The sequence below is a fragment of the Papio anubis genome, chromosome 8, assembly GCF_008728515.1.
Source record: "Papio anubis isolate 15944 chromosome 8, Panubis1.0, whole genome shotgun sequence".
Lineage (NCBI taxonomy): Eukaryota > Metazoa > Chordata > Mammalia > Primates > Cercopithecidae > Papio > Papio anubis.
The window spans coordinates 94,174,285-94,194,408 of NC_044983.1; the positions used below are offsets into that span (position 1 = coordinate 94,174,285).

The 20,124-nt window shown below is 41.9% G+C and overlaps 1 protein-coding gene across 2 annotated transcripts in view; it reads right to left on the minus strand.

The window, feature by feature from the left end:
- The window catches only part of STK3 (serine/threonine kinase 3), a 339,589-nt gene extending 319,803 nt beyond the window's left edge, over positions 1–19,786 (minus strand). The window contains exon 1 of one of the 2 annotated variants that reach the window (XM_017962187.3): positions 19,563–19,785. In XM_017962187.3, coding sequence (XP_017817676.1) covers positions 19,563–19,588 — 26 coding nt within the window. In that variant the 5' untranslated portion in view covers positions 19,589–19,785. Of the gene's footprint in view, positions 1–19,562 lie in introns of both variants that reach the window. The other variant, XM_009213409.4, reaches the window with a different exon arrangement.
- Positions 19,787–20,124: the final 338 nt, after the last annotated feature.

Here is a 20,124-nt window from a genome sequence, read left to right on the forward strand (position 1 = left end):
TGGCTAACCATGACCTGCTTCAACTTAAATCAGTTTCGCTACCACAGCAATAAAAAATACACATATATGGCTAGAAGTTGATGTAAAGGCCAAAAGCATCCCTACCAGGGCTGAAATGGCCAATGGCGATATTCCAAATTTCATGGTTGCAAAATGACCCAATTAATCTTAGATTTCAGATAACTGAACAAAGACAAGGGTCACTGGAGCTCAAGTCATCATTCCAAGTGACTCTAAGCTGTTAGTCCCTGTGTTAATGGAGCCTGTTACACAACCCAGTATTAGAAAACACTGGAGCTCGGAAGGAGCATGCTACTCCATGCACATTTCCCAAGTATCCTCACAATAAACTTCTATTACTGAAGACAATCTATGTAGTTCTCTACCTTGAGTCTTAAAAGACCTAAGTAACAGTAAATAATATAGGAAACCAAGCAAAGGAAAGAATCACACACCAAATGTGAACTGGAAAAAGTGACGACGCCAATTAGTAAAGATTAGGTGTCCCAGGCGCAGTGGCTCACGCCTGTAATCCCAGCACTTTGGGAGGTGGAGGCAGGCGGATCACGAGGTCAGGAGATGGAGACCATTCTGGCTAACACGGTGAAACCCTGTCTCTCCTAAAAATACAAAAAATTAGCCAGGTGTGGTGGCGGGCACCTGTAGTTCCAGCTATTCGGGAGGCTGAGGCACGAGAATGGTGTGAACCCGGGAGGCGGAGCTTGCAGTGAGCCAAGATCGCGCCACTGCACTCCAGCCTGGGCAAGAGGGAGAGACTCCATCTCAAAAAAGAAAAAAAAAAAAAAGATTAGGTGGAAGGTGTGGATTCAGTTCTGAACATACGGCCTTTAAGGAGACAGTAATCAAATATTTGGGTTTTTGGTTTTGGGAGTTTTTTTGTTTTGTTTTGGAGACAGAGTCTTACTCTGTTGCCCAGGCTGGAGTGCAATGCCACGATCTTGGCTCACTGCAACCTCTGCCTCCCCAGTCCAAACAATTCTCGTGCCCCAGCCTCCTGAGTAGCTGGGATTACAGGAGCACACCATCATGCTCGGTTAATTTTTTGCATTTTTAGTAGGGATGGGGTTTCGCCATGTTGGCCAGGCCCGTCTCAAACTCCTGGCCTCAAGAGATCCAGCCGCCTCAGGCTCCCAAATTATTGGGATTACATACGTGAGCCATTGTACCCGGCCAGTAATCAAATGTTAATTTAGGAGACTGGAAATAATGAATAAGACTGAGTACAAAAATTCCAAGTCTCAATAGTATTTGTGGATCATTTCAATCAAATTGAAGCCATTAGAGTAGATAAACTCACCAAGGAAATAACTATGTAAAATAAATAAACAAAGGAGGAAAAGATAGAAAATGCAAAGTCACCGTCAATTATGAACTGTGAAGACCAATTCATAACTGAACATAAAGCAGGCAGAGAAACGGAGGCAACAGGAGAATCAAAATGACAGAGAAAACTTCAAGAAACAGATATGAGGAATGTTAAGAACAGAGAAAAAGTTTCTGGTCTTGCCAAAACAATGACTAATCTGCAACCTAGAGTAGTTTCATTAATAAACAAGGCCTAAGCATGTTGGAAGGCTGAAACAGAATATACTCGTAGAAACAGATTTTTAAACTGGGGGACAAAAGTGTGTTTACAGGAATAAAGTCCTAATAAAGAGCTATGAAAAGGGACATGTTGAAAGGTCAGATGAGATGAAGAAGAGAAGAAATTGTCCTTCTGTGACAGAAGCAAAAATTATGTAGAACAATAATCAAATGAAATTAAGATGAAGGCAGCACCTCTTCCTACCAGCCACTGTATTTCAATCTTCTCTACAAAGTAGCGGAAAGCATCTGTGTTAAATTATATGAAAACATGAGGGTAGGACAGGAAAGAAAGTGTAAAGTGAGAGGACTACAGCTGTTTCTGAAAAGTCTGCAAACACCAAAACACACGAAACAGCTCGGTCAGTCACAAAAGGCCTTAGGGCAGAAAAAATGAAGGGACTATATTTGGTCCTCTTTCTTTCTTTTCTCTGTTTCCAACCTTGGAACAGCAGTTTGCACGTTTGCGGACAGGTTGTAACTTCTGCTAAGAGACTCAGGAAAAGCTGAGAAGAAAGGAGAGAGCTGTTTATGATTGGCTAAAGGCTTTTTTTAATTATTATTGTGGCAGAATATACACAACATAAAGTTTACGATTTTAACATGTACAATTCAGTGATCCGTACATTCAGCTGTTGTGCAACAATCACTGTTATCCATTTCCCAAATTTTTTCATCATCTGTAATATGGTGATCTAATAAGAAATATACATTCCTGGCACACTGCCCCGAAAACCTTTGGAATTTCCTGAATGATAAGGGTGGAAGGATTATCTTTTGCTATTCATAATAAGTCCCTTTCAAATAAATTTGAGCTTATGCTAATGAGATGACTCTTGGTAGGCCCCTACAAAGCTGCAGGGGAGTGGGTAGGGAAGCTGGTCACCCAAGAAACCAATCATGTGATTATATGGTCAGAACTTTCAGCCCCACCTTCAGGGAGGGGAGAAGGACTGGAGTCTGACCTAATCACAAAGAGCCAATAATTTAATCAATCATACCTATGGGGTGAAGCCGCATGAGGCAGGAGAATGGCGTGAACCCAGGAGGCGGAGCTTGCAGTGAGCTGAGATCCGGCCACTGCACTCCAGCCTGGGCGACAGAGCGAGACTCCGTCTCAAAAAAAAAAAAAAAAAAAAAAAAAAACAAAAAAACAAAAAAAAACAAAAAAACCCTAAATGATGGGACTCAGCGAATTTCTTCTGGATCAATGAACACATCCACGTGCTGAAAGGGTGATGCACCCCAACTCCATGGGGACATAAGCTCCTGCACTGGGGACCCTTCCAGACCTCACCCTATGTGCCTTTTCATCTGTATATCCTTTATAATAAACTGGTAGTAGTAAGTAAAGTGTTTCCCTGCATTCAATGAACCATTGTAGCCAATGATTGAACCTGATTTGTAGCCACATCAGAAGTACCAGAGGCATGGGACTTGCAACTGGCATCTGAAGTGGTGGAAGTCTTATATAACTCAGCCCTTAACCTGTGGTGTCTGACACTAACTCCAGGGAGTTAGCATCAAAATTGAATTAAATGCTAGGACAGAGTACTGGGAGCTGTGGGGGGAAAACCCCACGTATTTGGTGTCAGAAGTCTTGTAAGTGTAGAAAAAGTTCTTTATCATCTCCAACCAAAACTCTATACCTATTAAATAACTTTCCATATTCCACTTCCCCATAGTCCCTGGTAACCACCATTCTGCTTTCTATCTGGTTCTATGACTGTGACTATTCTAGTGGAATCATACAAATTTGTCCTTTTGTGTGTACTTTACTTCACTTAGCTTAATATTTTCAAGGTTCATCCATGTTGCAACACGTGTCAGAATTTTATCCCTTTTTAAGTCTGAATAATATTCCACTGTGTATATACACCACGTTTTGTTTATCCATTCATCCGCTGATGGACACGTGGGTTGCTTCCACCTCCTCCGGGCCGTTGTACATAATGCTGCTATGAATATAGGCACACAAATATCTCGAGACCCTGCTTTCGATTCTTTTGGGTATTGTATTCATCCGTTCTGGTGCTGCTATAAAGAAATACCTGAGACTGGGTAATGCATAAAGAAAAGAGGTTTAATTGACTTATGGTTCTGCAGGCTACACAGGAAGCATAGCAGCTTCTGCTCTGCTTTTGAGGAAGCCTCAGGAAGCTTCCAGTCATGGAAGGCAAAGGGGGAGTAGCACTTCACATGGCCATGTGGCTGGAGCAGGAGGAAGAGAGAGAGTGAGATAGGGACGTGCTACACACTTAGAAACAACCAGATCTTGTGAGAACCCTCTCACAAGACCAGCACTGGGGGATGGTGCTAAACCATTCATGAGAAACTGCCCTCATGATCCAATCACCTGCCACCAGGTCCCACCTCCAACACTGGAGATTACAATTTGACATGAGATTTGGGAGGGGATACAGATCCAAAGCATATCAGGTATATATCCAGAAGTGGAATTACTGAGTCACATGGTAATTCTATGTTTATAATTTCTTGAGGAATTGCTACAATGTTTCCCACAGTGGGTGCACTATTTCACTCTCCCACCAGCAATGCACAAGGGCTCCAATTGTTCCACATCCTCACCAATGCTTGTGATTTTCTGCCAGTTTTTTTTTTTTTAATAATAGCCATCCTAAAGACTATGAAGTGGCATCTCGTTGTCGTTTCAATTGCATTTCCCTGATGACTACTGATGTCAAGCATCTTTTCATGTGCTTATTGGCCAATGTATATATCTTCTTTGGAGAAATCTCTATTCAAGTTCCTTGCCCACTTTTTATTTATTTGTTTTGGTGAAAAGCTTTTAAAAAAAAGACACAAAGGAAGGCTTTCTATACAATCAGATCTAGCTCTCTAGTCAAAAATAATTGGTGATATAGTTTGGATGTTTGTCCCCTCCAAATCTCATGTTGAAATGTGATTCCCAATGTTGGAGGTGGGGCCTAGTAGGAGGTGTTTGGGTCATGGGGGAGGATCCTTCATGAATGGCTTGGTGTTGTCCCCTTGGCGATAAGTGAGTTCTCGCTCTATTAATTCACAAGAGAGCTGGCTGTTTAAAGAGCTTGGCACCTCCTCTTCTCTCTTGGTCCCTCTCTCTTCCCATGTGACACACCTGCTCCCCTATGCCTTCTGCCATGAGTAAAAGCTTCCTGAAGCGTTACCAGAAACTAAGCTGATGCTGGTGCCATGCTTGCCAAGGAAATCTTTCTTCATAAATTACTCAGTCTCAGGCATTCCTTTATACTAGCAACACAAAACAGACTAATACAATTGGTATCTGCCCTCTAGATCTCTTAGGAAACTAATCATGGAGAAGAGGCACTGGCAAGAGTGTTAACTCAGGAAGAGAAAAAAGTTCCAACCCCGAGAACAGAGATTACTTCTTCATAAAGTGCCTTCTACGTGATTTCAGCTCTGTAACTGTCAATCTCTTTTTCTCTTCTGGCAGATTTCCCTATCACTAAAGCAAAGGTTTTAATGACCACACTGCTGGTAGCTGTATCACTACTAATAGCAGCTATTTAATGAGTCATAAGTGTTACTGATATGTGCTAGGCATGACCCTTCATCTCATATGTGAAATCTCATTTAAAATTAAGTCCTACTAATGATGCAGAGAGGATTATCATGGTTCCTACACAAGGATGATATGCAAATTAATTAAGTGTTCCATTTAAGGAAAAAAAAAAAAAACCTCTTCCACCCTAGCAGTTTCACTTTAAATACTATTATTAAAAAAAAAAAAAAAAAAGTCATACATCTTTAAAACATATGAAAGGTTTTCATCCTTTAGTCCTTCAATATGACCTTATTAAACGATGTCAAAAAGTCTCAAAGTTAGCATTAAATAAAAAGTATTTTCTAAATTATACATTGAGGAGTCTGATTTTGAATCCACAAAATAAAACATCTTTTCTTCATCAACTACAGGAAGTACACTTTTACCTCAAACTAGTAAAATTAAAGGTTTCTTTGTTGTTGTTGTTGTTACTGTTTTTGAGACAAAGTCTTGGTCTGTCGCCCAGGCTGGAGTGCAGTGGCACTGCAGCCTCCACCTCCCAAGTTCAAGCAATTCTCCCGCCTCAGCCTCCCAAGTAGCTGGGATTATAGGCGTGGGACACCATACCTAGCTAATTTTTGTATTTGTAGTAGGGGCAGGGTTTCACCATGTTGGCCAGGCTGTTCTCGAACTTCTGACCTCAAGTGATCCAGCCACCTCAACCTACCAAAGTGCTGGGATTACAGGGGTGAGCCACCGAACCCGGCCATTTTTTTTTAATCCTGCTCCCTTTTGCCTTTTAAAAGCTCAACATTTTACAAATATTTAGCAAATGTTTAGCTCTGAAGTAATAAAATTGATTTTTCTTAAAAAAAATCAGCTAGAACTAGAAGTGAACATTGTCTTATTATAGTCTTAGAAAGTTATGTGTTTCTCATGAAAAAAATGCTCATCATGATTGGCCATCAGAAAAATGCAAATCAAAACCACAATGAGATACCATTTCACACCAGTTAGAATGGTGATCATTAAAAAGTCAGGAAACAACAGGTGCTGGAGAGGATGTGGAGAAACAGGAACACTTTTACACTGTTCGTGGGACTGTAAACCAGTTCAACTGTGTGGAAGACAGTGTGGCGATTCCTCAAGGATCTAGAACTAGAAATACCATTTGACCCAGCCATCCCATTACTGGGAATATACTCAAAGGTTTATAAATCATGCTGCTATAAAGACATGCACACATATGTTTACTGCAGCACCATTCACAATAACAAAGACTTGGAACCAACCTAAATGTCCATCAATGATAGACTGGATTAAGAAAATGTGGCACATATACACCATGGAATACTATGCAGCCATAAGAAAGGATGAGCTCATGTCCTTCGTAGGGACATGGATGAAGCTGGAAACCACCATTCTCAGCAAACTATTGCAAGAACAGAACACCAAACACTGCATCTTCTCACTCATAGGTGGGAATTGAACAATGAGAACACTTGGACACGAGGTGGGGAATGACACACACCAGGGCCTGTCGTGGGGTGGGGGGAGTGGAGAGGAATAGCATTAGGAGATATACTTAATGTAAATGACGAGTTAATGGGTGCAGCACACCAACACAGCACATGTATACATATGTAACAAACCTGCACATTGTGCACATGTACCCTAGAACTTAAAGTATAATAAAAAAATTTTTTAAAGGAAAGTTATGTGTTTCTTCAAAAGATGCTAACAATGTCAGACACATTTTTTAAACAGTTTGGAAACTGTGTTCAGAGACAAATGCTGTAAAATCAATATTTCATTTAATCTTCACAAAACTCAAGGAGAAGGTAGTATACAACTTCCATTTTACGAGTATATTCAGACAGAAAAGCTAAATAACTTGCCCACCACTGCATTTCAGTAAATGGCAGAGCTGAGATTAGAGCCAACATCTATCAGACTCTAAAGCACCAGCTCTTAATTGCTTTACTTTGTATCACTGTTTTGATACAAAATAGATGTAATCTGATGATTTCATAGTGTATTTACTTTTATAAAACAGTATTAAATTTATGGGGGTTTAATTATTGGCACCATAAAAACCTGAAACCACCTAAGAAAATAAATGCTCTGCAATAGACAGAACTTTTTTAATTAAATGAAAGTCTTGTTTTTTAACTCTATGATACTATTTCCTCTTAAGTTGGGCTCTTTGCCCAAAAGTACTCTAAAATTATAATTTTCTGGCAAGGAGTTTTAAAAGAAAAGAAGCTGAAATTTTCTCTTCTTCTTTCTCTCTTGGACTCTAATTTTTATTATCTAAGAATTTTCTCCACTTATCATAAACTGGAAAGTGATATGATTTCTTTGCATTTCTTGTAACAAACCTATACAAAGTTAACGAACACTGCGACATACTCCCTATTCCTAAGACATTCACTTTCTTAATTACTAATTATTCAAAAATCACAAATTCAGAAAATACAGACAAATTTGAAAATGGTCTAACATATTCATGTCCTATTAAAATAAATTTGAAAATGCCCTAACATATTCATGTTCTAGTAAAATAAAAATTAAAAATAATTTCATTAGAAATATGGACACCTATAAGGCTCATACATTTTAATCCAGTTCATTGTAAGTATTCTGAAATAACCATACCTAGATTTGAGAACTAAAAAAGGCAACTGAATCTTTAATTGATTTTTTTCCTTTTTTTTGAGACAGAGTCTCTCTCTGTCACCCAGGCAGGAGAGTAGTGGCGCGATCTCTGCTCACTGCAACCTCCACCTCCTGGGTTCAAGGGATTCTCCTGCCTCAGCCTCCCGAGCAGCTAGGACTACAGGTATCCGCCACCATGCCTGGCTAATTTTTTATTTTTTGTATTTTTAGTAGAAACAGGGTTTCACCATGTTGGTCAGGCTGGTCTCGAACTCCCGACCTCAGGTGATCCATCCGCCTCGGCCTCCCAAAGTTCTGGCATTATTCATGAGCCACCACACCCGGCCTTTTGTTTGTTTATTTGTTTGTTTGTTTGTCACCCAAGCTGCAGTTCAAGCTGGAGTGAAGTGGTATAATTACAAGTCACTGCAGCACAACCTCCTAGGCTCAAGCAATCCTCTGACCTCAGCCTCCCAAGTCACTAGGACTAAAGGCATTCGCCACCACGCCCAGCTAATGTTTTGTTTGTTGTAGAGACAGGGTCTCACCAGGTCACCCAAGCTGGAGTGCAGTGGTACAATCATAGCCTGCTGTAGCCACAACCCCCCAGGCTCAGGCAATCCTTCCACATCAGCCTCCCATGTACTGGGACTACAAGCATGAAAAACTATACCTGGCAAATTTTTTTAGAGTGGAGTGGAGTGGAGTGGAGTGGAGTTTGAGACAGGGTCTCACTCTGTAGTCCAAGCTGGGATGCGGTGGCATGATCACGGCTCAGTGGAACCTCAACATCCCGGGCTCAGGTGATGCTCCCACCTCAGCCTCCTGGCTGGGACCACAGGTGTGCATCACCATGCTCAGCTAATTTTTGTATTTTTTTGTAGAGACCAGGTTTTGCCATGTTGCCCAGGCTGGTCTCGAACTCCTAGGCTCAAGCAATCTGCCTGCCTCGGCCTCCCAAGTGCTGGGATTAGTGCATGAGCTACTGCACCCAGCCTAAAATCTACTCTTACCAACAGTGGTGTTATTTGTCTTGGATTATTTTATTTTCTATCTTTTTCATTTAAAATGACACTAGGTCCTCTGAAACATTAAATGGTGAGAAAAAAGTGAGACGGGGTATTAGGATTATAGTGGGTCAAAGAGCAACCAGAGCAAATAGGAAGAACATAAAGATAAAAGTCTGCTCTAAATAGTCTATATCACGTAATTTGAATTTATATATGCCCAATTTCTGACTCAAACTTAGAAAATAAATGTGTAGTGGAGAGACTATCCAGAGAAAGGAGCTCAAAACCACCAGTGCCATCACATTTTTTGGCAGAATATCCCAGAGTTTGAAAGAAAAAATCAGTTATCCTATCTATGAATAAAATGCTATTAAAAACAACAGGATACGATATTAGTCTCCAGGTTAGGATCTTGAAATACCATTTCTCACTAAGAGAAACCACGGCTTCTTGGAGAAATGGATGATTCCAGATCTGGGACAAGAAATATACAAGATGGGCCCCAAATATCAAAGCAGACAACAAGGAAACTATCAAAAACCTCTAGGGTTATGTTAACTCCTGAAGAGACTCCCACTAACCAAAGATGAGACAATTTGCACTTCAATGAAAGTAATTCCAATGGATTAAATCCATCTTCTCATAATGGCATTTAAAAGAAAAAACAATGGCCACCTTTGGAGGAAGACAGGGAACTAATTCCTTATCTTGAAAACTAGTAAGTAACAGGAAAGAATCAAACATTTATCCTGTCTTTTCCTTTATCAACGATACCACTGGGTAACTAAACAGAAGATGAGGGGAAGTTACTTTTTATAAAAACATTCCAATTAATAAATGAAAGCAAAATGATGTATTTAGAATTTCATTATTTTGCAAACACCCACTAACCATCCACAGCCACTAACATCACAAAAAAGAAAGATAATTAGACATTAAGATATTCCCATGGTCTTGCCAAACCCCACCTATATATATATCACAATGCCTAAGGGATCGAACTTGAGTCTGCTCCATCTCTGGATCCAGCTGCACGTTTGCAGAAAATACAGAAGACAAAGGAACATGTTGAACTGACCTACATTAAGCAATCAGCAAAATCCAGACTCTGGGAAAACAGTTCAAACAACCTGGGTTCTCCAACAGGAAAAGGAAAAGGATGGAGGACTAAACTAAAGATTAAAAATGACAACTCATATTAAAATTACTTTTTGGGCTGGGTGCTGTGGCTCATGCCTGTAATCCCAACACTTCAGGAGGCCAAGGCAGGACCACTTGAGCCCAGGAGTTCAAGACCAGACTGAGCAACATGGCAAGACCCCGTGTCTACAAACACACAAATTACCTGGGCATGGTGGCCGATGCCTATAGTCCCAGCTCCTCAGGCAGCTGAGGCAGAAGGATCCCTTGAGCCCAGGAGGGTCAGGCTATAATGAGCTGAGATTGCACTACTGCACTCCAGCCTAGGTGACAGGGCAATATCTTGTCTCAAAAGAAAACACACACACACACACACACACACACACACACACACACACACACACACACAAAACCCACTACTACTTTTTTTTCTTTTCTTTTTTTTTTTCCTGAGACAGTGTTTCCCTCTTGTTGCCCAGGCTGGAGTACACTGGCGTGATCTCAGCTCACTGCAACCTCCACCTCCTGGGTTCAAGGAACTCTCCTGCCTCAGCCTCCTGAGTAGCTGGGATTACAGGCGGCCACCACCATGCCTAGCTAATTTTTGTATTTTTAGTAGAGATGGGGTTTTGCCATGCTGGTCAGGCTGGTCTCGATCTCCTCACCTCAGGTGATCCACCCACCTCGGCCTCCCAAAGTGCTGGGATTACAGGTGTGAGCCACCACATCTGGCCAAAACCTACTATTTCTTAATCATCAAGACTAACCAGAGTATCTAGCAATGCACATTTGGGTTATTACTACACAAGTCAGGAAAATGATTACTTACAATGAAAGGCCACTGTGATCTATTTCTCAACCTGAGGTGTGATTACAAAGGTATCTGCCTTATAATAATTCACCAAGCCACACATGTGTTTTGTACTAATGTTCTATTTTGCAATAAAAAGTTTTTTTTAATAGCAGGTTACCAGCACACCTGAACATTTCAACACCTAAAAAAGGCTAGATATGTTTTCCATTCTCTACTCTAACTGAGTGAAAACAACAGGATAAAAATAGAAATCAGGCCAGGCATGGCGGCTCATGCCTGTAATCCCAGCACTTTGGGAGGCCGAGGTGGGTGGACCACCTGAGGTCAGGAGTTCGAGACCAGCCTGGCCAATACAGTGAAACCCCATCTCTACTAAAAATATAAAAATTAGCTGGGCGTGGTGGCACACGCCTGTAGTCCCAGCAGCTTGGGAGGCTGAGGCAGGAGAATCACTTGAACCCAGGAGGCGGAGACTGCAGTGAGCCAAGATTGCGCCATTGCATTCCAGGCTGGGCAACAGAGGAAGACTCCATCTCAAAAAAAAATAATAGAAATCAGTGCGCATCATTTCCTCCCTACCCACTTTCTCTTCTAAAGGAACCACTTAATATCATATTTTAGGCCAATCAGATTCACTTTCTTGGGATTCTGAAATTCCAAGAAAGAGATTTATAGATATCCAAACCTGTTCTTCTCCCAGTCTTTCCTCATTCCCCAAGTTGTTTCAACCCAAAACATAGGAGCCAGGATAGATACTTTTTTTTCTCCTCATTCCCCACATCTAGTCTATCAGTAAGTCCTTCATTCATAACTCCAAAACATCACAAATCTCTCTACTTCCATCTCCATTGACTCTACCATCTCAAACCACAAACTATTCAAATAGTTTCCTAACTTGTTTCTCTTTTATTCTTAACCCTCTACAATCTACTCTACCCAAAGCAGCCAAAAGGATCTTTTAAAAACATAAACTGCTTAAAATCATGCTTAAAAACCTTTAACGACAGCACACAGAGCTCTGACTTAAATCCAAATTCCTTTTCATGGCTGGCATCATTGAATCCGTGCCCATGTCTCTGACCTCATCTCTAGCCACTGTCCTCTTCTCCAATCCAGGCACATTGGTCTCATTTCAATTCCTCCCACACATTAAGCTCTTTCCCACCTCCAGGCCTTCTCATAGCTTTCCCCTCTGACTGGAATACTTTTCCCTTGCTACTCACATGGATAATTTCTCAATGTCAGGTCACAACTTAAACATCACCTTCTCAGAAAAGCCTCTGCCAACTGCCCTATTAAGCAGGTTCCACCATCTTTCTCTACACACTACTTATATTTTTCATAGCTCAAGCTCCAACAAGAGTCTACGTTATTATATATGAGGGCAAAGAGCCCACCTGTTTCATTCACCAATGAGCATCTGGAATGTGGAAAACAATTAATAATTACTGAATGTATGAATAAATGAGAAAATGAAGTAAAGGCTGAATGCCAATTTTGCCATGAGTAGTGATCAGTAAGTAAAGAAAGCCAGTTTTCAGAAAAAAGAGAACACAGCAACACAACAGAGAACAGGAGACTATGTGGCTTGGTTCCAAAAACAAAGAGTCAAGAAAATTAGCTGCCAATTATAAATTATAAATATGTGTGTGTGTGTGTGTGTGTGTGTGTGTGTGTGTGTGTGTGTGTTTCAAGATAGCAGAAACATCTGAAAAATTTACTCAATTCACCTCTTCACTAAGATGTCTGGTATTATATAAATCTATAAACTAATTCAGAACTCAAAATAATACTACCTAATTATCATTAATGTTAATACTTTGTAATTCTCATTTTGCTGTGAGTCATTTTTCAAGATATACTCCTATGATGTACTTTCAGAAATTCAAGGTAACCTTCATGTCGATATTCATAGTATGTATGCAAGCAATGAACATTTTTGAGACCGGGTCTTGCTCTGTTGCCCAGGATGGAATGCAACCACACGATCATGGCTCATTGCAGCCTCAATCTCCTGGGCTCAAGCAATCCTCCGGAGCACCTCTACCTCCCATTTACATAAACGTGTCGGTCTATACTGAGTCTCAGTATCAATGATTATTTTTTTGAAAAAATGTTGAAAGCCAGTAATATATGATGGCCTGAATTGTTTATAGAGTCAACTAAAGACTGAGTTTCTCTAGTTGACGTGCAACAAAAGTTTGTTTACCAGAACTATTGCAACTTTTATTGTCACACTCCTTCTATCCAAGAAGAAAGAGCCAACTGACTGTTGCCATCAGCAGGGCCTAAAGCAATCCTAATCAAGTCAATGCCACCCTAAATTAACCAAGAAAAGCCAAAGGGAGGACAGCAGATGCTTTAGGGACCAAGTTGTTAATCCAGAGATGCTCCTGTTTGCTTGGTTCTTTTCTTTTCCCCTCGGACTAACTACTTTGAACATTTTGTCCATTTGCCTACCTCTAAAATTGGAAATTTTCCCTAGGGCCTTCCTCTAAGACTGCTGGGTTTTTTAAGGGTTCTTAGAGTTCATCTTCTCAAAGAAAACTCCAGCTCTCTATTTAGTCAATCTCTATGATATACACACAATTTTACTTTCCAACATTCCAAGGAAACATAAATTAGGAATATACACATAAAATGGGCCGGGCGCGGTGGCTCAAGCCTGTAATCCCAGCACTTTGGGAGGCCGAGACGGGCGGATCACGAGGTCAGGAGATCGAGACCATCCTGGCGAACACGGTGAAACCCCGTCTCTACTAAAAAATACAAAAAACTAGCCGGGCGAGGTGGCGGGCGCCTGTAGTCCCAGCTACTCCGGAGGCTGAGGCAGGAGAATTGCGGGAACCCGGGAGGCGGAGCTTGCAGTGAGCTGAGATCCGGCCACAGCACTCCAGCCTGGGTGACAGAGCAAGACTCCGTCTCAAAAAAAAAAAAAAAAAAAATGACATCCACCCTTCTTCTCCCTGCAATATCTTCGTAATATTCCTACTATCCACTTAACCGGTGTGTTGCTTTGTCTCACCCACTTCCATTCATGAGCACTGGGAGTTACCTGCTCTCTCTCTCCATTCCTAATCCCTGGCCTGAGATCCAGGCTACAGATGCTACAAGTTGATGTGGGCTCTTCATGCTGAAGAATTCATGAGTACTTTCAACTTAACTCCTCTATATTCTCAACCCATTACCTTTGCTTTTTCATTCCATAATAATCTATTTTCTGATGGGTAATCCTTCCAAACATTCATTTGCCCTTATGAAATTAGTGTTTTCTTGCTTTCCATTTGTGTGAAGGGACCCTAATATACGACTTCAACCTTCAACTTTATTTCCCCCAAACTACCCTTTCACACTATTAAAAATAATAATAGTAATTAAAAAATTGGGACAGAATCCAACTATAGCTTAAATTAAAGAACTCTCCTCACCTGTCTTGAGAGTAAGTATGCTTCAATAGCTTATTCTTTTACTATCCTTTTAGTGTTTTCATTGTTCAATGCTAACCTGTCCTCCAACTACACCTTAATCAACGAATTATACATTTTAAACAACAACTAACACTATAACCTATTTGAGGAACAAGCCTATTTGGTAAAGTGTCTCTCTCCAGCAGTGATATTCTGTCCTCTCTTTGACAAGTATTAAACATATTCTCATGCTGCCCACCTATCTATCACAGAGACCTACCTCCCTTCCATGAAGGTTCCACCTGGTGAAGAGCCCATGTTTTCTGGTCATTTACCTTTCTACCTATCAAAGCTGGACTATTATGTGGTCATTTTTCTCTCAGCTAGCAGTTCCCCTACAAAAACTCCAATAAATTTGGCAGTGTGCTGTGGCTCAAGCCTGTAATCCCAGCACTTTGGGAGGCCGAGGCGGGTGGATCACAAGGTCAGGAGATCCAGACCATCCTGGCTAATACGGTTGAAACTCCGTCTCTACTAAAAATACAAAAAAATTAGCTGGGCGTGGTGGCGGGTGCCTGTAGTCTCAGCTACTCAGGAGGCTGAGGGAGGAGAATGGTGTGAACCCGGGAGACGGAGTTTGCAGTGAGCCCAGATTGCGCCACTGCACTCCAGCCTGGGCGACAGAGCAAGACTCCGTCTCAAAATAAAAAAAATAAAATAAAATCCAATCAATTCCATCTAACCAAAATGCTAATTAATAATCATTTAATAAAGGAGTGCCCAACTTCTTTACAGTACAGTACAGTGGACCAGTACTAGTCCATGGCCTGCCAGGAACCAGGCAGCACAGCAGGAGATGAGTTATGAGCAAGCATTACTGTCCTTGCTCTGGGCTCCAGGTCCTGTCAGATCAGCGGTAGCATTAGATTCTCATAGAAGCGCGAACTCTATTGTGCTGTGCATGCAAGGAATCTAGGTTGCATGCTCCTTATGAGAATCTAACTAATGCCTGATGATCTGAGATGGAAGTTTCATCCTGAAACCATTTCGCCCACAACTAAACCATCTGTGCAAAAATCATTTCCTACTAGACTGGTCCCTGGTGCCAAAATGGTTGGAGATCTATGATTTAACGGATTTCCCTTCCCAAAGGGAAATCCTTTTAATAACAACTTTGGCCAGCCTGGGCAACATGGTAAGATCTCATCTCTACAAATTAAAAAAAAAAAAAAAAATCAGGTGTGGTGGTGTATGCTTGTGGTCCCAGCTAATCGGGAGGCTGAGGTAGGAGGATCACCTGAGCCCAGGGAGGTCAAGGCTGCAGTGAGCCATGATTGTGCCACTACACTCCAGCCAGGGCGACAGAATGAGACCCAATCTCAAAAAAAAAAAAAAAAAAAAAAAAGTTAAAAAGAAAAAAAGGACTTCTGAAGACCTCAGTGACAGATATGTTAAGGAAATCTAAGGAATCTAAAAACTACTCTGGTGCCTCAAGTCAGTGACACGGGTGACCACATCTATTGCCTATGTTTAACACAAACTTTGTTAAGGAGACCAAATCAATGAATGTGAGGGTGAGAGTTGCCTTAAAAATCATCTAGGTCTCTGAGTCATGATTCTTGAACTTGGCTACACACTGGAATCTCCAACTCCCAGAGGAGATACCCAAAGAAGCAAATTTCAAAGTCAGTGACAAGGCCAGGCCTAATACCCAGGCCTAACATTAGGTGCTGATATGTGTACATACATACATATATATACACACATGCATACACACATAAATATATATAACATATTAAAAATATAAAGGCATGTATGGGAAGGACAAATATCCAATTCATGGCAGTGGTTACCTTTTGGGGGATGGGAAGGGAGTGTAATTGAGAAGAAATACACGTGGTGGCGTCAAATGTATTGGTAATATTTTTATTAATATTTCTAATTTAAATAATTTAATAATTTAATAGATACTTAAGTATACTATTAAAGTATACTTAAGTATCTATTAAATTAGGCTCTATTCTCTTTTTTTGTTTTGTTTTGTTTTTATTTTTATTTTTGTTTCTTTGAGGCAAGGTCTCACTTTGTCATCCAGGCTGGAGTGCAGGTGGCACAATCACAGCTCACTGAAACCTGCCACTGCTGGGCTCAAGCAATCCTCCCACCTCAGCCCCACAAAGTGCTGAGATTACAAGGCATGAACCACCGCAGTAGGCCCTCTTTATCTTTCGGATGTCTAAAATTTTGTAATAAAAAAGAATAAAAAGATGGTATATAATCAAATGGATACCATGTTATGAATTCAGTGAAATATCTCAGGCTAGAAAGTACTCAGAAAACATACTTGATGACGTAGGCTTTGAAGGAAGAATAAAACATAGATTATTCTTCAGGCAAAAAGTAACACAAACTTTTCTAAAGGAAAAGTGTGAATAAAGGCAAAGCCAGGAGTACCCACAGCCTATAACATAAATAAAGAACAGTGGGGGCCAGGCACGGTGGTGCACGCCTATAATCCCAGCACTTTGGGTGGCAGAAGCAGGTGGATCACCTAATGTCTGGAGTTGGAGACCAGCCTGGCCAACATGGCTAAACCCTGTCTCTACTAAAACACAGAAATGAGCTGGGCATGGTGGCGCCCACCTGTAATCCCAGCTATTCAGTAGGCTAAGGGACAAGAATCGCTTGAACCAGGATGGTGAAGGTTGCAGTGAGCCGAGATTGCACCACTCCATCTCAAAACAAAACAAAATAAAACAAAACAAAATAGTTTTGAAAACCACTGGACTAAAGTGCCCAGCTAGAAGGTACTGCTGCAATTCAAAAGTGAGGATCATAAAACCATGGAAAGGGTTTTATGGGGTAGTACTCTTGAGAAAGAAAAGAGAAAAAATTAATCCACCAACTTTTCAATAGAAAATTTGATAGGCTCTAGTGACAAACTAGATTGGTTAAAGAAAGAGTAAGACCTACCTCAAAAAATGAAAAATGCCAACTGAGCAGCAGCTTCTAGTCATACCCGAACATCAACAACATCGATAAGGCCATGTAAAAGTCAGCACTAAGGAAGTGTTAATCAAGGCAGAAAAGCAAAATGGCACTTTTATAGGCATTATGAGCAGAATAAGCAACAGAGACCAGGAGATTACAGAAAAAAGAGGACCACTACATCATGGAATAAGAAAGAGAGTTTCGAAAAGAGCCATCACTGTATACAATGAGAGGGTGCACAGCCTTTGTAGCCAATCAGATGCAGAATTCTGGCACCTTCTCTACTTGATCAAGTTATTTAGCCTCTTTGAGCCTCATATAATAAAGAAAACATAAGTTAACAACTAACACTGTTGAACACATAGGGGCTTCGAATACATTGGTCAAATTTTATTTCGTAAGCTCAGTTGTGATACATAAATATTTATTAAATTAGTCCCCATTATCTTTTGTTGTTTTTGTTTTGTTTTTGTTTTTTTTTTTTGAGACAGGGTCTTACTCTGTCCCAAGTGCTTTACATATCACCTCATTTAATCCTCACAATACATTTCCACAGATGGAAAAATTAAACTTAGAACTAGCATAATAAGTAGCAGTGCCAGGATTACTATTTCTCAGGATTTAAATAATGTATATTTAAATTTCCTGGCAAACAGGATGACCTCAAAACGAGTAGCTATATTTCACTATTAGTAGATAATAATCAATAGGGACAAAACTGCCAGTAATTCCTGTCATAGCCTTCCATGTGGCAAACTCCCTCAACATCCTCATCTATAAATTAGGATTAATGCCTATAATCCAACCTACTCCATAGGGTTGCTGTGAGGATTAAATATTATGAATACGAAAATTCTTAAAATGTTGAGACATTCAAATATAAGGGATTGCTGTCACATACCTTTTGCCTTTTCAAAATGCCTTTGTGGCATTTTTGTTCACTACTTCAAAATAAGACTCTCCGAATAAGCTAAAAATAAGTATGTTAAATGTGCAACCACCACTTTGAAAAGTATAAATCACCACAGAATTACCGCCTACACCTGCCCCTGACTCCTCCAGGTTCTCTAATGTCTCTACAAGGGCAAGGATTCTCTTACACCTATAATGAAACTCTGAGAACTTACAGTACAGCTAATCAATAGAGAGTTGCACTTCAATTTAGTTGCTCGAACTGGCCTATTGTGTTTTCTCAGAAGTGCTCCTTCCAGTTCTTCCAGAAAAGAAAAAAGTGCCCAATTATCTTATATTGTATTAAAACGGTGCCCAGTGAGTAGAATGCAGGTAACTTACGAAATGCTAGAAAATAATCTATCAGTTGACTTACTCAAGGGCTCTGACAGCAGGTCCCTTTTGGAAACTCCTTCACGACTCCCCCCTTTTTTCACCTGAACAGATGGCTTCCAGGCCTCAAGGTTCACTTGTCTAGTCACACAATTCACAATAGCCCCCAAAGTTCCTACCTTTTCAATTATCCTACGTTCTTGAACACACCTTTCATCTAAAGATCTCCAGCTGTCAAAGCAAACGATCTCTTTAATCTTCACAACAGCACTATCTGAGAGATTACTATCCTTATTTTATAAGTTAAAAATGAAAGACTGAGTAAATGTTTTAGCAACATCAGACAATTCGTTAACTCATTCTTGGGGAGAGAGGAATGCATATTATGAACTTCTGTCAATGGACAACCTAGCTTTGGCTTCCTAAGATCATCGCAAATATTAGCTCAAACACATCCCACTCTTGTATGCACACATTTCCAACACAGGTATCAAAGATTAAATATAAACCATTAATAACAGTAAATACCATACCAAAGCAGCACTATTTTTACACGCAAATCTATATTGGGGGAGGGGGTTCTAATTTAAACTTCCCACTGTCTTGAATCCATAAATACTTTTGAACTTGAGGGGTTAGGCGGAGGAACACCTGTCAGAGCAGCACATCCACAATGTTTTACAGACTGTGTAGCTATTAATATTTAATTCCTTAAGCCGTAAGCAAACCACCTTCTCAAAAAAAACAAAAGGCAGTATTATGCAGAACATTTGACAAGAAAGTCTACGTGGTTGTAAGAAGACCAATAATTCCCTGGTTTTAAGTCTCCCAGACTTTGTGAACTTGCTACGAGGGATCACCCCACCCGCCCCGGGAGGTCAGGCCGCAGGGAGCCCGGCGCTGCCCACCCGACTTTCCACGCGCCAGGCCCGCCGGCCGCAGGGGAGGCTCCGGCTCCCACTCCCCTCAGGCCCCCTCGCCCCGTAGACGGACTCGGCGGGACACTCGGACCCGCCTCCCGACCTCGGCGCGCCCGGCTCAGGGCCCGGCGGGCAGGGAGAGGGTCGCAGCAGGGCCTGGCCTAGCCACCCCCGCCCCGCGGCCGCCGGCGCCGCTTCCCTCCTTCTTCCCGCTCCCCGATTCGTTACCTCTTAGGCGCCGGCGGCTGCTCCATGGCGGCCGGGGGCAGAGAGAGGGACCTGGTGGACTGCGAAGGCCGAAAGGAGGAAAGGAGACCGGGCACCGGCTGGCCGAGCCTAGGGAACCACAGAGGGAAACTCTGGGAACTCGGACCAACTTTCCCGTAACTCCGCGGCGGATCTCCCTCCCGCTTCGGAGCGCTGCTCCTACCGCCCCGCCCCCGGCCGCCGGTCGCCTGCCTCCGGCAGCGGCCCAGAGAAGGTGGGCGGAGCCGGGCGCCGCGGCGGGGGGCGGAGCCTGCCGCGGCCTGGGCTGGCGGGCGGGGCTGGTGCCGCAGCGGGTGGGCGGGGCTGGGGACGAAGGCCGGGCTGACCGCAGAGCCCCGTGACCGGGAAAAGGAGGAGGTTCGGCTAGAGCGAGGGGGCGAGCCGGAGCCGCTCTAGCCTGTGGAAGGGCGAGTGCCTCCGAGCTGGCCCAGTGCTCCGCCCCTCGCTTGCCCTCGATACGGTTTGCCCTGATCCAATTTGACTCATTTCTTTGACTTTCCCAACGATACATCCAAACATCGTG